The sequence below is a fragment of the Dromiciops gliroides genome, chromosome 2 (assembly GCF_019393635.1).
Source record: "Dromiciops gliroides isolate mDroGli1 chromosome 2, mDroGli1.pri, whole genome shotgun sequence".
Taxonomy (NCBI): Eukaryota; Metazoa; Chordata; class Mammalia; order Microbiotheria; family Microbiotheriidae; genus Dromiciops; species Dromiciops gliroides.
This window is the reverse complement of record NC_057862.1, coordinates 593,573,026-593,589,832: the sequence shown is the minus strand read 5'-3', so window position 1 is coordinate 593,589,832 and position 16,807 is coordinate 593,573,026. Positions and strand designations below refer to the sequence as shown.

The 16,807-nt window shown below is 35.7% G+C and overlaps 1 protein-coding gene across 15 annotated transcripts in view; it reads right to left on the bottom strand.

Annotated features, from left to right (window-relative positions):
* CCDC88A (coiled-coil domain containing 88A) overlaps positions 1 to 16,807 on the bottom strand; it is a 155,218-nt gene that overhangs the window by 41,710 nt on the left and 96,701 nt on the right. For 13 of the 15 annotated variants that reach the window (XM_043982300.1, XM_043982301.1, XM_043982302.1 and 10 more), the window contains exons 15-18: positions 15,281 to 16,351; positions 14,125 to 14,252; positions 12,493 to 12,634; positions 4,565 to 4,729 (exon numbers count right to left, since the gene is read on the bottom strand). In XM_043982300.1, coding sequence (XP_043838235.1) covers positions 4,565 to 4,729; positions 12,493 to 12,634; positions 14,125 to 14,252; positions 15,281 to 16,351 — 1,506 coding nt within the window. The remainder of the gene's footprint in view (positions 1 to 4,564; positions 4,730 to 12,492; positions 12,635 to 14,124; positions 14,253 to 15,280; positions 16,352 to 16,807) is intronic. The other 2 variants (XM_043982305.1, XM_043982297.1) reach the window with 1 other exon arrangement.

Sequence of the window (16,807 nt, the reverse complement as noted above, 5' to 3'; positions counted from 1 at the left end):
CTGCCTTTAGGATAAAATATAAACTTCTCCATTTGTCATTTGAAGTCCTTCAACATCTCTCACTTGATCTTTCCAATATAATCTTATATAGTACTCTTCCTTACTCATTCCACAGTCTAGCCCAACTGGCCTACTTGTTCCCCGAACATGACAATCCATCTTTCTCCTCTTTGTGCCTTTCCACAAGTTATAGCTGAATTATAGAATACTCTACATTTTCACCCTCGCCTCTTCAAATCCTTAGCTGCCCTTCAAAGCTCATATCAAGTGGCGTTTCTTTACTTCCTCAGTTGTTAATATTCCTCCCTACTACCACCATATTTATTTTATATATCCCTTATTCTTCTGTTAAAATGGGGCATTCTCCTCAAGTACAGGGATGATCTTACTTTTGTATTGGCACCTAATATAGTACATGTTACAAAGAATGTGGTCAATTGCTAAACACCTTTTGATTGATACTACAAATGATGACTTACATATAAGTAAGTAGTAGTTAAAAAAAAGGCTTGCTGTAGAAAACATGGTTAAATTTAAGAGAAATAGTAAAGGATAACAAATGGGAAGCTATAATACTGGGCAGCTTTAATCCTTTTTTTCCCCAATTAAATTATTTTATTTTTTAAAAATTCATTCATTCATCCATTCATCTATCTATCTATCTATTTGTGAGGCAATTGGGGTTAAGTGACTTGCCCAGGGTCATACAGCTAGTAAGTGTCAAATGTCTGAGGCCGGATTTGAACTCAGGTCCTCCTGAATCCAGGGCCAGTGCTCTATCCACTGCGCCACCTAGCTGCCTCTTATTTTATAGATGAAGAAACTAAGGCCCACAGGTTAAGTGATTTGATTAAGGTAATGTACCTAATAAGTGTCTAAGGTAGGATTTGAAGTCATGTCTTTCTGACTCCAAGTATCCTTGGAGTTCAGTAGCCTATGCATTAGCTCCTTGAGAACTCCTTTTTATTTATTTATTTATTTTTTGGGTGAGGCAATTGGGGTTAAGTGACTTGCCCAGGGTCACACAGCTAGTAAGTGACAAGTGTCTGAAGCTGGATTTGAAATCAGGTCCTCCTGACTCCAGGTTTGGTGCTCTATCCACGGTGCCACCTAGCTGCCCTGGGAACTCCTTTTTAAAACAATAATAATTAACATTTTTATTTAAAGTTTTGAGTTCCAAATTCTATCCCTCCTTCCCTCCCTGAGGCAGTAAGTAATCAGATAGAGGTTATACATGTGCAATTATGTAAAACATTACAATATTAGTCATTTTGTATAAGAAAACTTGAATAAAAGGGAAAAAATGTAAGTGAAAAATAGCATGCTTCAGTCTATGTTCAATCAATATCAGTTTCTTCTTTGGAGGGGGATGGCATGCTTCATCATTAGACCTTTGGCATTGTCTTGGATGATTGTATTGCTGAGAATAGTTAAGTCATTCACAGTTCATCAAACAGTATTATTGTCACTGTACAAAGTTCTTCTGGTTCTGCTCACTTCACTATACATCAGTTCATATAAATCTTTCCAGACCTTTCTGAAATTATCCTGCTTGTCATTTCTTAGAGCACAATAATATTCCATCATAATCATATACCACAGCTTGTTTAGCCATTTCCCAATTGATAGGCATTACTTTGATTTCCAATTCTTAGCCGCCACAAAAAGAGCTGCTATAAATACTTTTGTTCAAATAGGTCTTTTTCTCTTTTTTGGGATGTCTTTGGGATATAAACCTAGCAGTGGTATTGCTGGATCAAAGGGTATGTACAGTTTGATAGCCCTTTGGGCATAGTTCTGAAATGCCCTCCAGAATGTTTGGATCCATTCACAACTCCAATCTTGAAAACCTTTCAACTACACATACTTTTCTGATACTCTATATACTTTAAAACCCAGAATAAAGCTTTCAATTAATTGGGTAGATCCTCTATGAAGGATTTGTAGAAGAACATGGATATAAGTGGCACGGGATAAGAAGGTATTGTGGTAAAATATGAAAGTTTTTAACAGTCGGTTAGGATAACTGAAAGACGCCAGTTTTTCAAGGACCACCCTTTTGGGGAGGAGATGAACAGTCCGCCTGCTGCGCATGTCAGACTGCCTGCCGGGTTTTTTGACTTCCGGGGTGGAGAGAACGGGAGTAGCCTTTTTGCCGGCTTGGCGGGACTCCTGGCGGCGCGGCACAGACGGTCTGACTCACTCCAAAGGTGGCCTAAATCGGTTTGGTGAGTTTTTATAAGGAATATAGACTAAGCCTAGATTTAAGACGATTTGTACTGTATTTCTATTTTCCTATCCTTCTAATCAACAACACCTTATATACAATAAAGGCTCTATCTAGAAAACCAGAAGCTTCTTCCATTTACTAGTCTGGGAGATAAATTAAGGGAAGGGTTAAGTAGGGGAGATTTATGATCTAATATCCAATTTTAAATCTCACAGTATGGATAGATGTCAGATATTAGAAGATGGAGGGCCTACAACAATGAAGAGTCTTCAAAGGGCATCTTGTCTAATGAAATTATGGATTTATCAAAATACAGAAGTGAAATTTTCTGTATGCCTTTGCAAATCTGGTTTAAATAGGTTATAGAAAAGTTATTCAATTCTAGTGTTTAAAAATTTGTTTTTTCCCTTCTTTTATACTGTATTTAATCTAAATTTATTAACCAAACAAAAAAATTCAACATTTATAAAGTAAAAGAATGAGTCCCTTACAGAGAAACTGTCAACTCCCTTATTTATCATTTGTTTAAAAATATGTATATTGGGGCAGCTAGGTGGCGCAGTGGATAGAGCACTGTCCCTGGATTCAGGAGGACCTGAGTTCAAATTCAGCCTCAGACACTTAACACTAGCTGTGTGACTGTGGGCAAGTCACTTAACTCCAATTGCCTCACCAAAAAAAAAAAAAGTATATTAACTTCAACAAGATAACAAGAAGTTCTGCTTAGTCTCATTCTCAACTTTCCACTTATCAATTTAATCTATCTCATTTAAATTGTGAATTGACTTCAGTTATCAACTCTCTTCCAATATGAATTCTTCTACTAATACCTGCATCTTATCTACCTTTCACTGAGGTTAAGAGATTATTGATATGTGTCATGAACTAAAATACCTCTGTGGTATATAAAGACATGCAAGGATTTCTTAACTTTTAGGTGCAATATACTGTAAGCCAACTAATAGGGAAATAATTTGTTTTATAAAACCTGAAGAAGTAAAGCATTTTTTAAAGAATATACAGTATTTTATATTGTGGTATTTACTAAGTATAATATTGTAATCCCCAAACAATAAAACTATGTTGAAACATGCTGTAAACAATGGATAGAGAGTTAGGTAATTTAGAATTCAAAAGAATTCTATGGTTAATGTCAAAAGAGCAAAGAGTTGGAAAGAATGTGACTTGTAAGACTGATTGATGGTGAGGGGAATGGAGGACATACCATTTGAGGCTCATTTTAAAGAACTGGAGCTGTTAAGCATACAGAAGAGAATACGTAAAAGGGACATGCATGATACTACTGCCTTAGAATAAATGAAAGGTTGTCATCTTAAAGATTTGTTCTCCTTTGCCCTTGGGGGCAAAAGTAGGAACAATAGATGGGGAGTTGCAGGGATGAAGATTTAGGCTTAAAGTAAGGAAAAAACCCCTATAATCAAAGCTATTAAAAATTAAATAGGATGCTTGAGAAAACTGTACAGAAAACTGCCCTTCACTGGAAGGTTTTGGGTTTTTTTAAATTTTTTTTCAATTAAATTTTTTTTTTTTTAGTGAGGCAATTGGGGTTAAGTGACTTGCCCAGGGTCACACAGCTAGTAAGTGTTAAGTGTTTGAGGTCGGATTTGAACTCAGGTACTCCTGAATCCAGGGCCGGTGCTCTATCCATTGCAGCATCTAGCTGCCCCTCACTGGAAGTTTTTAAGCAGAAGCTAGACTTTTTGGACATCCCCATTTACATATAGGTGAGAAAAGTCTCTAAGTTCTCTTCCAGTTTTTAGGATTATGTGATTCTGGTACTCCTTCTGATGATGATGATTATTATTTCTCTGGATTGTCTGGATTGTAGATGGTCTCAGAGTTGCAGTGGCCTGGCCTAATAATTCATTAGCTTGTGTTCAACCCAGTGATGAACAACACCTCCCAAACTTTGCTTGGCAGTCCCTTGTTACAAAAATATAGAATATCCATCACTGCACCCATAGCCCCAATCACCTTTCAGACTACAATGAGCCATCAGAGTAGGGCTTTCTTGGATGTTTAATGGCATTTTTCTTATAAATGCACTGAGTGATTTGGAAGAAAAGTTTATATATGAAAATAATAACTGCTGTTATAAAATTTGTCATTCACTTTGCTGTTTTGACTTTCAAAAATCTTTGTTAAAGTAAATTCTTAAGAATGTTGCGATTATTTGGTAAAACTTGCAATAGATATTTTAAAAGTGAAGTAGTAAATGAAGAACAATTAGGTTAACTTCATGATTTATACTTTAAGAAACCTTTAACCTTTAAACAACTTAATTCAATAAATTCTAATTAAAAATATACTTACATTCCTCTCCACCTCAATTAACCTGTCTTTAACCTTCAAAAGCTCTCTAGTTGTCTCTTGACTTTCTCTTTCCCATTTAGTATCATCACCAGATCTTGGAGGAGAATTCTGCAGCATTCTTTCTTCCTCTTGCCTTTGTTTAAGAGCTTCATAATTCTTTTTCACCTAAAATATCATCAAAATATTTAAGTGGAAAAATTACCAATTTTAAAGTTATTTCCCTTTCATTATTGACTGAAATGAACATATTTATCATGTGCTCTGATAGGCAATGGTGATACAAAGCCAAAACAAAAACTTCCCTGCTCTCAAAATTATATTTTTTAAACTTAAATCCTATAAGTACCATTCTATATTTTATTTTTTACTTGTCCCACAGATTTTAATTTAATTTTTTATTTCAAAAGACAAACATAAAATTAACTATAGTAAAATTTCTGATTTACAATAATCCAAATTAAACTGCTAAAATTAGAAACTTTCTTTTCTTGGTACCTACTGAGTAGGCTACCTTGATAATATATTGAGTTCTAATATATTTCAACCAATAAACATTTATGAAGTGCCCACTGTGTGCTAAGCACTTGATATACAAAAGAGGCAAAAAACTAGAGCCTAATGAGGAGCTCACAATCTGATATTTAAAAATAGTTGATTGGGGCAGCTAGGTGGCACAGTGGATAAAGCACCGGCCCTGGATTCAGGAGGACCCGAGAGGACCTGAGTTCAAATTTGGCCTGATACCTGACACTTACTAGCTGTGTGACCCCAGCTGGGCAAGTCACTTAACCCCCATTTCACCACAAAAAAAAAGTTGATAAATCACTCTCCCCAAAAGTGATGTGTATCTGCTTGAATCCTTTTATTAAAAGTGCGTAATATTTGCCAAAACAATCCATGCCCTAATTAATTCACTATCACTCACCATAGCAGGTTTTCCAAAGTTTTTCATCCCTTCTCAAATCTTCCATACCTTCCCCCCTTTCATCTGAGAATCATGCCACTTAATTCATTGAAAAAAAATGAAGTCGATCCCTAAGAACTCCCACTTCCCTCCTCTTCTCACATCATTTAGATGCCTTCTGTCTCTACCTCCTTTATCCCTGTTACACATGAATAAGGGGGCCCATCTCCTTTTCAAGGCAAACCCCTCTATTTCAATGAATGATCACATTCTATTAGATTGCCCTCTCTCTCATCCTCACTATCTCATTTATCTTCAATCTCTCCCTGTCTACTAGTTCCTTCCCTAGTGTTTATAAATATGGCAATGTCTCCCCCATCCTAAAAAAAAAAAAAGAAATAAAAAACCCCATCTCATTTGATTGGTCCATCCCACTAGCTATTGTTCTCTATCTCTACTCTCCTTTATGGCTGAACTCCTTGAAAAGACTGACTATAACATGTATCTCAACTTTCTTTCCTCTTGCTCTCTTAACTCTGGGGCATCTGGGTGTAGGTATCTTACAACACTATCCTAAACCCTTTTCTCCTTTCCTTCCAATTTATATCATTTTGATGACCTCTTCAGCTCTCATAGATTCTTACACCCACTTATCCTGTCAGTTAGTCATTAAACATTAAGGCCTACTATGTGTCAGGCACTATGCTACGTGCTGGGGATACAAAGAAAGGCAAAAAAACATTTTTGCTTTTATGGAGCTCACAATCTAATGAGGGAGATAACATGCAAATAATTATGTACACACGCTATATATAGGATAAATTGGAAATAATCAACAGAGGGAAGGTGCTAGAATGAAAGGGGATAGGGAAAGGTTTTTTGAAGAAGATGGGATTTTGACTAGAATTTGAAGGAAGTCAGGGAAGCCTGGAGGTATATGTAAGGAGAGCATTCCAGGCATTGGAGATAGCCAGTGAAAATGCATGGAGTCAGGAAATGGAATGTCTTGCTCTAGGAACAAGGAAGCAAGTGTCAGTAGATCACAGAATACATGAGGTAAGGTTGTAAAGTGTAAGAAGACTGGAAAGGTTTATGTGTTTGTTGTGGGGTGGGGAGGGAATGAGAAGGATATAAAGGGTTTTGAATTTCCTAAAGATTTTTTATATCTGATGCTGGTGGTAACAGGGAACCACTGGAGTTTATTGAATGTGTGTATGTGTGTGTGGGGGGGTTATATCTGTGATTCGGGGAGGACTGGTGAGGGGAGAGACTTGTGGAAGGTAGACCAGCCAGCAGATTATTTTAATAGTCCAGGTATGATTAGGGTCTGTACCTGGGTAGAGGCAGTGTCAGAAGAGTAAAGGGGAACATGTAGGTGATGCTGTAAGGGTAAAATCAACAGACCTTAGCAATGAATTGGACAGGGGGGTGGGGAGGGGAGAGACAGTAAGGCGTCAAGTCTGATACCTAAGTCGTAAGCCTGGGGGATTGGGAGGATGCTAATATCCTCAAGAGAAGCATTAAAGTTTGTAGGGAGTAGATTTGCGGGAGAAATATAAATGAGTTCAATTTTGACATAATGAGTTTATGATGTTTACTAGACATCCAGTTCAAGACACCCAAAAGGCATTTGGAAATATGAGACCAAAGGTCAACAGAGGGGTAAGGATTGGACAAGTAAATTTAAGAACCATCAGCATAAAGATAATACAATCCATGAGAAATGCTGAAAACGTCAAGTGAAATAAACAGTATAGAGGGAGAAGAGAAGAACAATAAGAGAGCCCTGTGGCACACCCACGGTTAGCTGGCATGACCTGGAAAAAGATTCAGCAAACAAGTGTGAAGAGTGGCTTGACAGGTAGGAGGATAACCAGGAGAGCACTGAAAACCTACAGAGAAGAAAACAATAAAAAGGGTGATTGACAGTGTCAAGCTTCCAAAGAGCTCAAGAAGGACGAGTATTGAGAAAAGGTCAATAGATTTGGCAATTAGATCGTTCAGAACCTTGAACAGAGTGGCTCTGGTTGATTGATGAGATTGAAAGCTAGACTGTAGAGAGTTAACAAGAGAATGAAAAGAAAGGAAGAGAAAGTATCTATTGTGTATTCAACTGGTTTTTTTGTTTGTTTGTTTTGCGGGGCACTGGGGGTTAAGTGACTTGCCCAGGGTCACACAGCTAGTAAGTGTCAAGAGTCTGAGGCCGGATTTGGACTCAGGTACTCCTGAATCCAGGGCCGGTGCTCTATCCACTGCGCCACCTAGCTGCCCCCGAAAGTATCTATTGTAAATAGCTTTCTGAAGGAGTTTAGCTACAAAAGGGAAGAGAGCTATAATAAAACAATTCCTAGTAGAGATGGATGGATCAAAACCAAGCTTTCTCATAATCTCCAAACTCACATCTCCAACTGTGTACTGGACATTTGAAATTGGATGTTCCGTGAACATCTTAAACTCAACATGTTCAAAACTGAATTCATTGTCTTTCAGACCAAACCCTCTCCACTTTCAAAGTTCCCTACTACATGCGAGGTCACCGTTACCATTCTGGTCACTCAGACTCACAATCTCTTTTACCAACTCCCACCTTCCATATTCAATCAGTTGCAAAGTCCTATTGATTCTCTTTCTAGCATTTCTCATACATACCCGCACCCCCTTTCTCTCCTCTGGTATTGCATCTACTATGTGTAGATTCTCATCATCTCAGGTTTGGACTACTGCAATAGCCTGTTAGTTGGTCTTTCTGACTCATCTCTCCTGAATACAATTTATTCTGACTCACCTGTAAAACTAATCTTTGTAAAGTACAGATCTGACCTCCTCTGTCATTCAACAACCTTGATAACCTGGCCCCCTTCTTATCTTTCCAGTTTTCTTACACTTTACTCCCTACCATGTACTCTGTTATCCAATGACATTGGCCTCCTTGTTGTTCCTTGAACTACACACTTCATCTTCAAACTGGGCATTTTTACTGGCTGTCTTTTATCCCTAGAATACTCATCCTTCTCATCTCTACGTCTTGCCTTTCTTCAAGTCCCAGCTAACCCCACATTCTATAGGAAAGCCATTCCAATGCCCCTTAATTCTAGTACCTCCCTTCTATTATTTTCAGTTTATCCTGTCTATAGCTTTTTTGTACACTGCTGCTCACATGTTGTCTCCCACATGAGACTGACCTCCTTGAGAGTAGGGACTGCCTTCTGCCTTTCATCATACCCTCAATACTTAACATAGTACATGGAACACAGCAGGTGCTTTTAATAAATGTTTATTAACTGAATAACCCCTTTAAATATCTTCTGGCCTAAAGCCAATACTAAAGTATGAAATGTAATTATATGAACTATTCAAAAGCAATATCCATCAGGACCATTTTTTATTCAGTGATCAACTGCTTAATATTATAATTGATAATAAGACAAATTGGTAGATTCTGTGTTTGGTTCTTTTGTTTCAACAGTCAATGAAGAAAGAAATCCATTAATTCACTCAGTATTTTGATTTTATAACATCACAATACTGTTCAAAGAATACTATATTTAAGAATCTGGGGGCGGCTAGGTGGCGCAGTGGATAAAGCACCAGCCCTGGATTCAGGAGTACCCTGAGTTCAAATCCGGCCTCAGACACTTGACACTTACTAGCTGTGTGACCCTGGGCAAGTCACTTAACCCCCATTGCCCCGCCCCCCCCAAATTAAGAATCTGAAGAAGCAGGCTCAAATCATATTGCAGTAATAACTCATGTGGTGTGATTCTATACTAACCACTTACTCTAGGGCTTCAATATCCTCAGGTATAAAATGAGGAAATAAAAACATCCATGTAATTATTAAGGTTTCAAAAGTGCTTTTCTTACCAAACTAAGGTATGTAATTCATGTACAGGCATACCTTATTTTATTGAGCTTTATTTTATTGCGCTTTGCAGATATTGCATTATTTACAAATTAAAGGTTTATGGCAACAGCATGTGCTCACATTGTGTCTCAAATTTTTTCATTATTAGTGTATCTGTTATCGTGATCTGTAATTACTAATCTTTGATGTTACTATGATAATTCTTTTGGGATGCCACAAACCATGCCCATATAAGATGTTGAACCTAATCAATAAATGTTGTGTGTGTTCTGACTGTTCCACCAATCCGCCATTCCCCCACATCTCTTCCTCTTCTTGGGTCTCCCCATTCACTGAGATGCAATGATATTGAAATTAGGAAAATTAATAATCCTACAATGGCCTCTAAGTATTCAAGTGAAAAAAATAAGAGTTAATTCATGTGGCAAATTTCATTTTTGTTTTATTTTAGGAAATTGCCACAGCCACTGTATCCTTCAGTAACCTCCACACTGATCAGTCAGCAGTCATCAATACAGAGGCAAGACCCTCCACCAGCAAGAAAATTATGATTTGCTGAAGGCTCAGATCATGTTTAAGATTTTTTAGCAATGAAGTAGTTCTTAATTAAGGTATGTGCATTGTGTTTTTTAGACACACTGCTATTGTACACTTAATGGACTACAGTACAATGTAAATACAACTTTTACATATAATGGGAAACCAAAAAATTTGTGTGACATGATCTGCTTTATTATAGTGGTCTAAAACTGAACCTGCAGTATCTCTAAGGTATGTCTGTATTATTTTGCTTGTCTTTATAGATGATAGAGGTGAGACCAGATTAAGTAACTTGCACACAGAGCTAAGAAAGTATTTGAACTTGAGCTTTTTTGAATCCAAAATCTATTTTTGGTGTGTGTGTGTGTTTATGTTTTAAATTTTGTTGCACTGCAACAAGCTATCAGCCTACTGTGAGAATCGGAATACTGCCCCCTTCTGGAGATACTGTAGGGGAGCCCTGCCATGATGAGAAGCCTGGTGAGGACAAGTCAGGTGGTCTTCCTGAGTCCAGAAGCTGGCTGACTTGCATTTGTAGAGTCACCTGTTAGTTCTGTCAATCAGGGCTGCCAGCCAATTAGCTTGGTGCTGTGTATGTGGACAGCCCTGTTTCCTGTGGGAGAGGGGGCTTCTAAGAGAGAGAAAGGAGGAGAGGACTGACTCCAGCGGCTCAGGAAAGAGACACTGGTGTGGTGGTGAGTTTGTCTATTCCCTTTTTCATTGTCCCTAGCTCTATTAACTTCATCTGTGTTGTAGATTTGTTCCCATTAATAAAACCTGTTTTGTTTTTCTTTTTTTTTTTTTTAATGTATGAGGTATTTTATTTTTTCCGTTACATGTAAAGATAGTTCTCAACTTTTGTTTATACATGCTTTACAATTTCAGATTTTTCTCCCTCCCTCCCCTCCCTCCCCCCTCCCCTAGACAGCAGGTAATCTGATATAGGTTATATCTATATATCTCTATACATATACATATAGATATATATATACACACACATATATATATACACATAATAACATTAATCCTATTTCTGCATTAATCCTGTTACAAGAGAAAGAATCAGAGCAGTGATGCAAAACCTCAAAATAGAAAAAAAAACACCAACAGCACCCAAAACAAAAGAAATAATATGGTTCAATCAGCATCTATACTCCACAGTTCTTTCTTTCTTTTTTTTTTCTTGAATTTGGAGATCCTCTTCTATCATGAGTTCCCTGGAACTCTTCTGTACCATTGCATTGGTGAGAAGAATATAGTCCATCACAGTAGGTCAACACTCAATGTTGATGATACTGTGTACAATGTTCTTCTGGTTCTGCTCATCTCACTCATCATCAGCTCACGTAAGACCCTCCAGGTTTCTCTGAACTCTTCCTGCTCATCATTTCTTACAGCACAATAGTATTCCATTGTATTCATATACCACAACTTGTCCAGCCATTCCCCAATGGATGGGCACCCCCTCAACTTCCAATTCCTTGCTACCACGTAAAGAGCAGCTATAAATATTTTTGTACATGTGGGTGTTTTGTTTTTCTTAAAAAAGAGGCTGTTAATCTCCTTTCTTACCCCAATATTACAGCAAGCTGCCCAATTAACTGTGAGAAAATAATGGGATTTGGCAGATACTCAAAGGCTCACCTGGAGATTAATCTAAACTGAATGAATTAAGTGAGAGTGACTGACTGCTGATTAGCCTACTTCAAGTTAAGTAGATTGTAACCACACCTGGCTGGCCCTTAAAGAGATATTGTTCTCAGAAGCTGAGGACTTTGAACTCAACTCGAGACCACCTTCAAGTCCAGTGAACGAATGAATTTGGATGACACCTAGCAATCAGCTTGAAGCAGTGTGTAAGGACCGCCTCTGCTCCAGACCTATAAAAAGCTTCCACATTCAGTTTGAGGGGAGTTCATGGTTGAAGCAGGCTAGTGGCAGAGGACTTGAGGAAGAACCAGACCAGGCTGGAACTCTAGGCTAGAGAGGCCTTTTCTTAACTCTCTGAACTCCACGTGTTCTTTCTCTTTTCTAATACTTTTCACATAACTCTCCCCATACTAAATTTGGCCCTTACACTACCTACTCCACAGGTTTGTTCCCAATGGAGTCATTTTGCAACTGCAAAGATCTACAATGAAAAATTAAAAGTCAACAAACATTTAAGTGCTTACTATGTTGGCAAGGCATTGTGTGACAAGAATCTTCCATTTCTTTTTTCTTTTTTGCAGGGTGAGGGTTAAGTGACTTGCCCAGGGTCACACAGCTAGTACGTGTCAAATGTCTGAGGCCAAATTTGAACTCAGGTTCTCTTGAATCCAGGGCTGGTGCTTTATCCACTACACCACCTAGTTGCCCTCAGAGTGTCTTATTCTTTTTTTTTTTTAATAAATTATTTTACAGAGTGTCTTATTGTTAATAAAACTATTCCAGATGTCTTATGATTCTACTTTAACAGGTTTCAGTAAGGTGAATATTAATGTAAGTATTTTTGAAATGCTCAACACCTCTTCTTAACTTTGGAAAAAGACAATTATTTTGGTTTTCTGTGTCATTTTTTAACTCAATTTATATAAAATGTCCTAAATCTAAATTAAAAAACTTAAATGTTATACTTACTGTTTTAAGTTCTTGGCGCAGTTGCTGGTTAAAATTAGTTGATTCTTCTAATCGAGCTTCCAAAGCAGCAATTTTTTCTTCCTTTATTTCCAGGGATTTTTTTAGTGTGGACTCTAATTTTGACTCCAAAAGTTTATACCTGCTATCCACAACAGAAGAACAAATCATTTAACCATCAGCTCAGGATGATAGTTATCAGTCTTTCAAAATATACCAACTCCTTTTAAATTGTCATCAGGCTTGAGCATGTCATCAGCATGAAAGCACATAGTTCTACCACAGTTTTTACCATCATGCTGATTTGAGAAACTGTATACTAAAGACAACATTCTCAGTATACTGTTCTTTTTTAGTTAGTAAGAGGAAAGTCAGCAGAAAGGGGGTTTTTGTGGTAATGTTTGTGAGGTAATAATTAAAAAAAATTTTAATGAACATTTTTAGTTAGTTTTAAGTTCCAAATTCTATTCCTCTCTCCCTCCTATCCCTGAGGTGATAAGTAATCAGACATATACATGTGCAAATATGTAAAACATTACCATATTAGTGATTCTGTATAAGAAAACTCGAATAAGGGGAAAAACAGAAAGAATGAAAGTGAAAAATAGCATGATTCAGGGGGGCAGCTAGGTGGCGCAGTGGATAAAGCACCTGCCCTGGATTCAGGAGGACCTGATCACCAGGATAAATAAGAAATTTAATTTAAAAATTTTAAAAATAAAGTAATAAAAAGGAAGGTTTTTGTGAAAGTATGAAACTGCAAATGCTATTCAATTTGTTTTGGTAGGGTCTTTACCAAATCTACCACCAATTACTTAAACAAGGACAAAAAATTTTCACATGAAATAGCTAAATAATTAGTACAGAAATAGTTGTTTGGTTTGAAATATCTAGATTACTGCTTTAATTCACTTACCTATTATAGAATATCTAAAAAGTATCATAAATGGACATGCTGAGATCTTAACATATTCTCAGAATGACCAAAACAAAATTCTACTGAGCAAACCCTAATTCATCCCATGCATATTTATATGTCTAATTACTAGCAATAATATTTTGCATGTGTAATTTATGAAAATTATTTTCTATTTAGACTACTTAAATTTTTATCTTTTTTAAATAACAAATTTTTTGGCAAATGTATATATGTGTGTGTATGTGTATGTGCATGTGAATGTCTCACACACATACACAAGTTTCTTTTGATGTCATAATATAAATATATATTTTTATAAAATTTTTATGCTATGGGAGGGAAATGAGAAAAGGAGGGAATAAAGACAGTTTGGGTTCCTTAATGGATACTCCAGGTAATATATTGTACGGGAAGTACACTTTATAGAAGTAAAGAGACCACAATTCTAGTCCAAATGTGAGGTAATTTAGTTAACTTTTGTTTTCTCATTTGTAAATGAAGGGAGTGGGAGCTAGATGATATCTATGGAAACTTCCAGATGTAAAAATTACATCATTCTATGCTTCCTATCTATCTGATAAACTATACACCATTCTTCCACCTCACCTGCACCCCAGCCCACCCCTCAAAAAAAGCTTTGGTAAAAGGAAAGTGGATATTTGAATTGTATTAATGATGAAAACGTTAAATTTAACTTTTCTGTCAATATGACTCACCTGTCATCAGTACTTTGTTCATCACTCAAGAGACGTTCTTTATTTAATCCTATCTTTTCAAGTTCATGAGTAAGTTTTTCTAGATCATTATTCATTTGTTGAGTCTTCAATTTTTCACTCACCAAATCCTTATCCAAAAAGAAATGTAAAACTAATGCAAGTAGCAAGCACACAAAATTTCTAAGCAATTAAAACTAACATTTACTCTCACTGAAGATATCTACAAATGCTCAAAAGAAAAAAGGAAGTCTTAAAAGACTTTTTCCTTCCATATCATTACTATATATTTAATGAAAAAAAATGGTAGTCCTAAATTTAAGTAGAAAATCTTAATTACTTCCTACCTCTCTTTTGGCAATACATCTCTTTTTCTCTTAATGTCAGAACCAAAACTAAAACACAAATGAGATTTCTACACATAATCTAGGTTTGATAATTATCACAAGAATATTTATTCACTATTTAATAATGTGACAGAAATTCCCATGGTTTAAATTAATCTCTGGAAATATATTACACAATTTCTTTCAGTGGAAAAGAGGGTCTAAAATCCATAGATCAGACACTTGAGAAAAGCTCTTAACAATCCCACTGCTTTGAGCATAATAAGAAAACTCAAAGAACCACCTTTAGAAATTCCATACTCTGTAGAAGAGTTGGCAAAGAATAAGAGGCTAACAGTCCATCTCAGTTGTTTTCTACCAAGAAGGCTCCAAGAGAACACATTTATAAGACTTTTTAACCACCTTTTACTCTTTGAAGATGGTAGTGTATGCCATTCAGTATACTGAAATAGTTATTTATTTACCAAATTGGAAAAGTAAACATTGCTTCCTATTACAACATTTGCCATATTTAAAATTCAGGCCAACACATTTTTAAATACAGGTTTGAATTACTAGGGTTATGGTAGTCATAGTTTTTTTATTTAGTATTTTAATGAAAATACTTTTGCAGTTTTTTTTTCCTAAAGCAAGCAATTTGGGCAAGCTTGCTAGTAAATTCTATGAGTTTAGATTTTACAGATTAAATCAAAATTTATAACAGTGGATGCTTCTAAAAGACACAAGCTTATATATAATATTAAATTTTAAGGAATATAAATGCACATATACGTTTTAGCTTATATTTGTAACTAGGAACTGAAAAGAATTACCTCACGTAAAGTAATAAGAGTTTTTTTGTCTATAGTTGCTCTTTTCACAAGTTCTTTGTTTTCTTTCTCTAGCTCTTTGACACGGATAGAGGATTCTTTGAATACACTTATTTCTTTGAAAAGACTTTTGTTTTCTTTTTCAAGATTTCCAATTTTAATATTATTTTCTTCCAATGTGATATCTTTAATTTCTGCTTGTTGTCGGAGTCTCTTGTTCTCCTTTTCCAGTTGTTTCTTATCTTTTTCTAGTTGAGAAGTCTCTTGCTCTAGTAACTTGTTTTCCTTTTCTAATTGTTCTAACCGTTTACTAGATATTTTTAACTCTTCAAGATTTTTCTGCAACGTCTGATTTTCTGTTTCTAATTCTTGTAGTTCACTTTCTAATTGCTGAATTTTTTTATTACTATTCTCTAGAGCTTTCTGCAGTCTTTGGTTTTCAGTATCTAAACCCTGGTAACTAACTTCTAGACGTTCTGTTTTCTTGCAAGAAGCTTTCATGAGCTCTAAGCCCTTCTTAAGTTGCTCTTTTTCGCTTTCCAGTTCTTTATTTTCTAACTGTAGTTGAGCCATTTTCATACTTGCACATTTCAAAGATTCCACTGTCCTCCTTAATTCCAAATTTTCTTCATCTAGTTGAGAATTTTCTTTCTCCAAGGATTCCAGCTGAAAAGTAAGGTTTTTAAAGCTATCTAATGTCTTTTTCAACTTTCTGTTTTCCACTTCCAGTTCAGAATTTTCTAGCTCTAAAGTCTCAATTTTCTCACAAGTAATTTTTAAATTAGTTATCTTTTTTTGTAATGATTCATTTTCCTTTTCAAGATGATGCAACTCATTTTCAAGTTCTTCTGCTCTTTCTCCTCTTTCTTTGTAGTGTTCCAATTCTTTTTTCATTTGTCTCTTTTCAAATTCAATCTTGTTTAATTTGCTGCTTGTTTCTTTAATAGATTCATGTAGGATTTTATTTTCTTTCTCAATGTCTTTCACTCGTGCTTCAGCACTTATTTGTGATCGCTGCCTTAGGGATGCTACAGTTTGATTCAAATGCTCATTTTCTTGTTCCAAAATTTTAATCTAATTCAGAAAAAAAAATTGTCAGTGTTTTACCAATTAAAAATTCATTTTAATCCTGAATGAGTAATAAGGTGAAGTGGTACATGTAAGGTCCAATTATGCCTTGGTTTATTTAATCAATTGTTTATTGAGACTATGTGTTTAGAGTACTAGAGGTTGTAAAAATTGGTCTTTGTCCTCAAAGAGCTCACAATGAAAGATAAACTTAATTTTTTTAAAAAAGACTTTCAGATCTATTTATTGTTATATACTATGAAGATCAAGCAAATATATAAGTTGGAAATAAAACATATACATTAGTGATATGCCTCACAACATATATATATATATATATAAATATAAATTTACACAAAGATATATTTGTGGGTAATATGTTTACAAAAGGTTTCTTACCTTTGAAAAGGAATTCATAATATGATTTCTAGTACGATTAAAAAATAATTTTATTTGCAATAC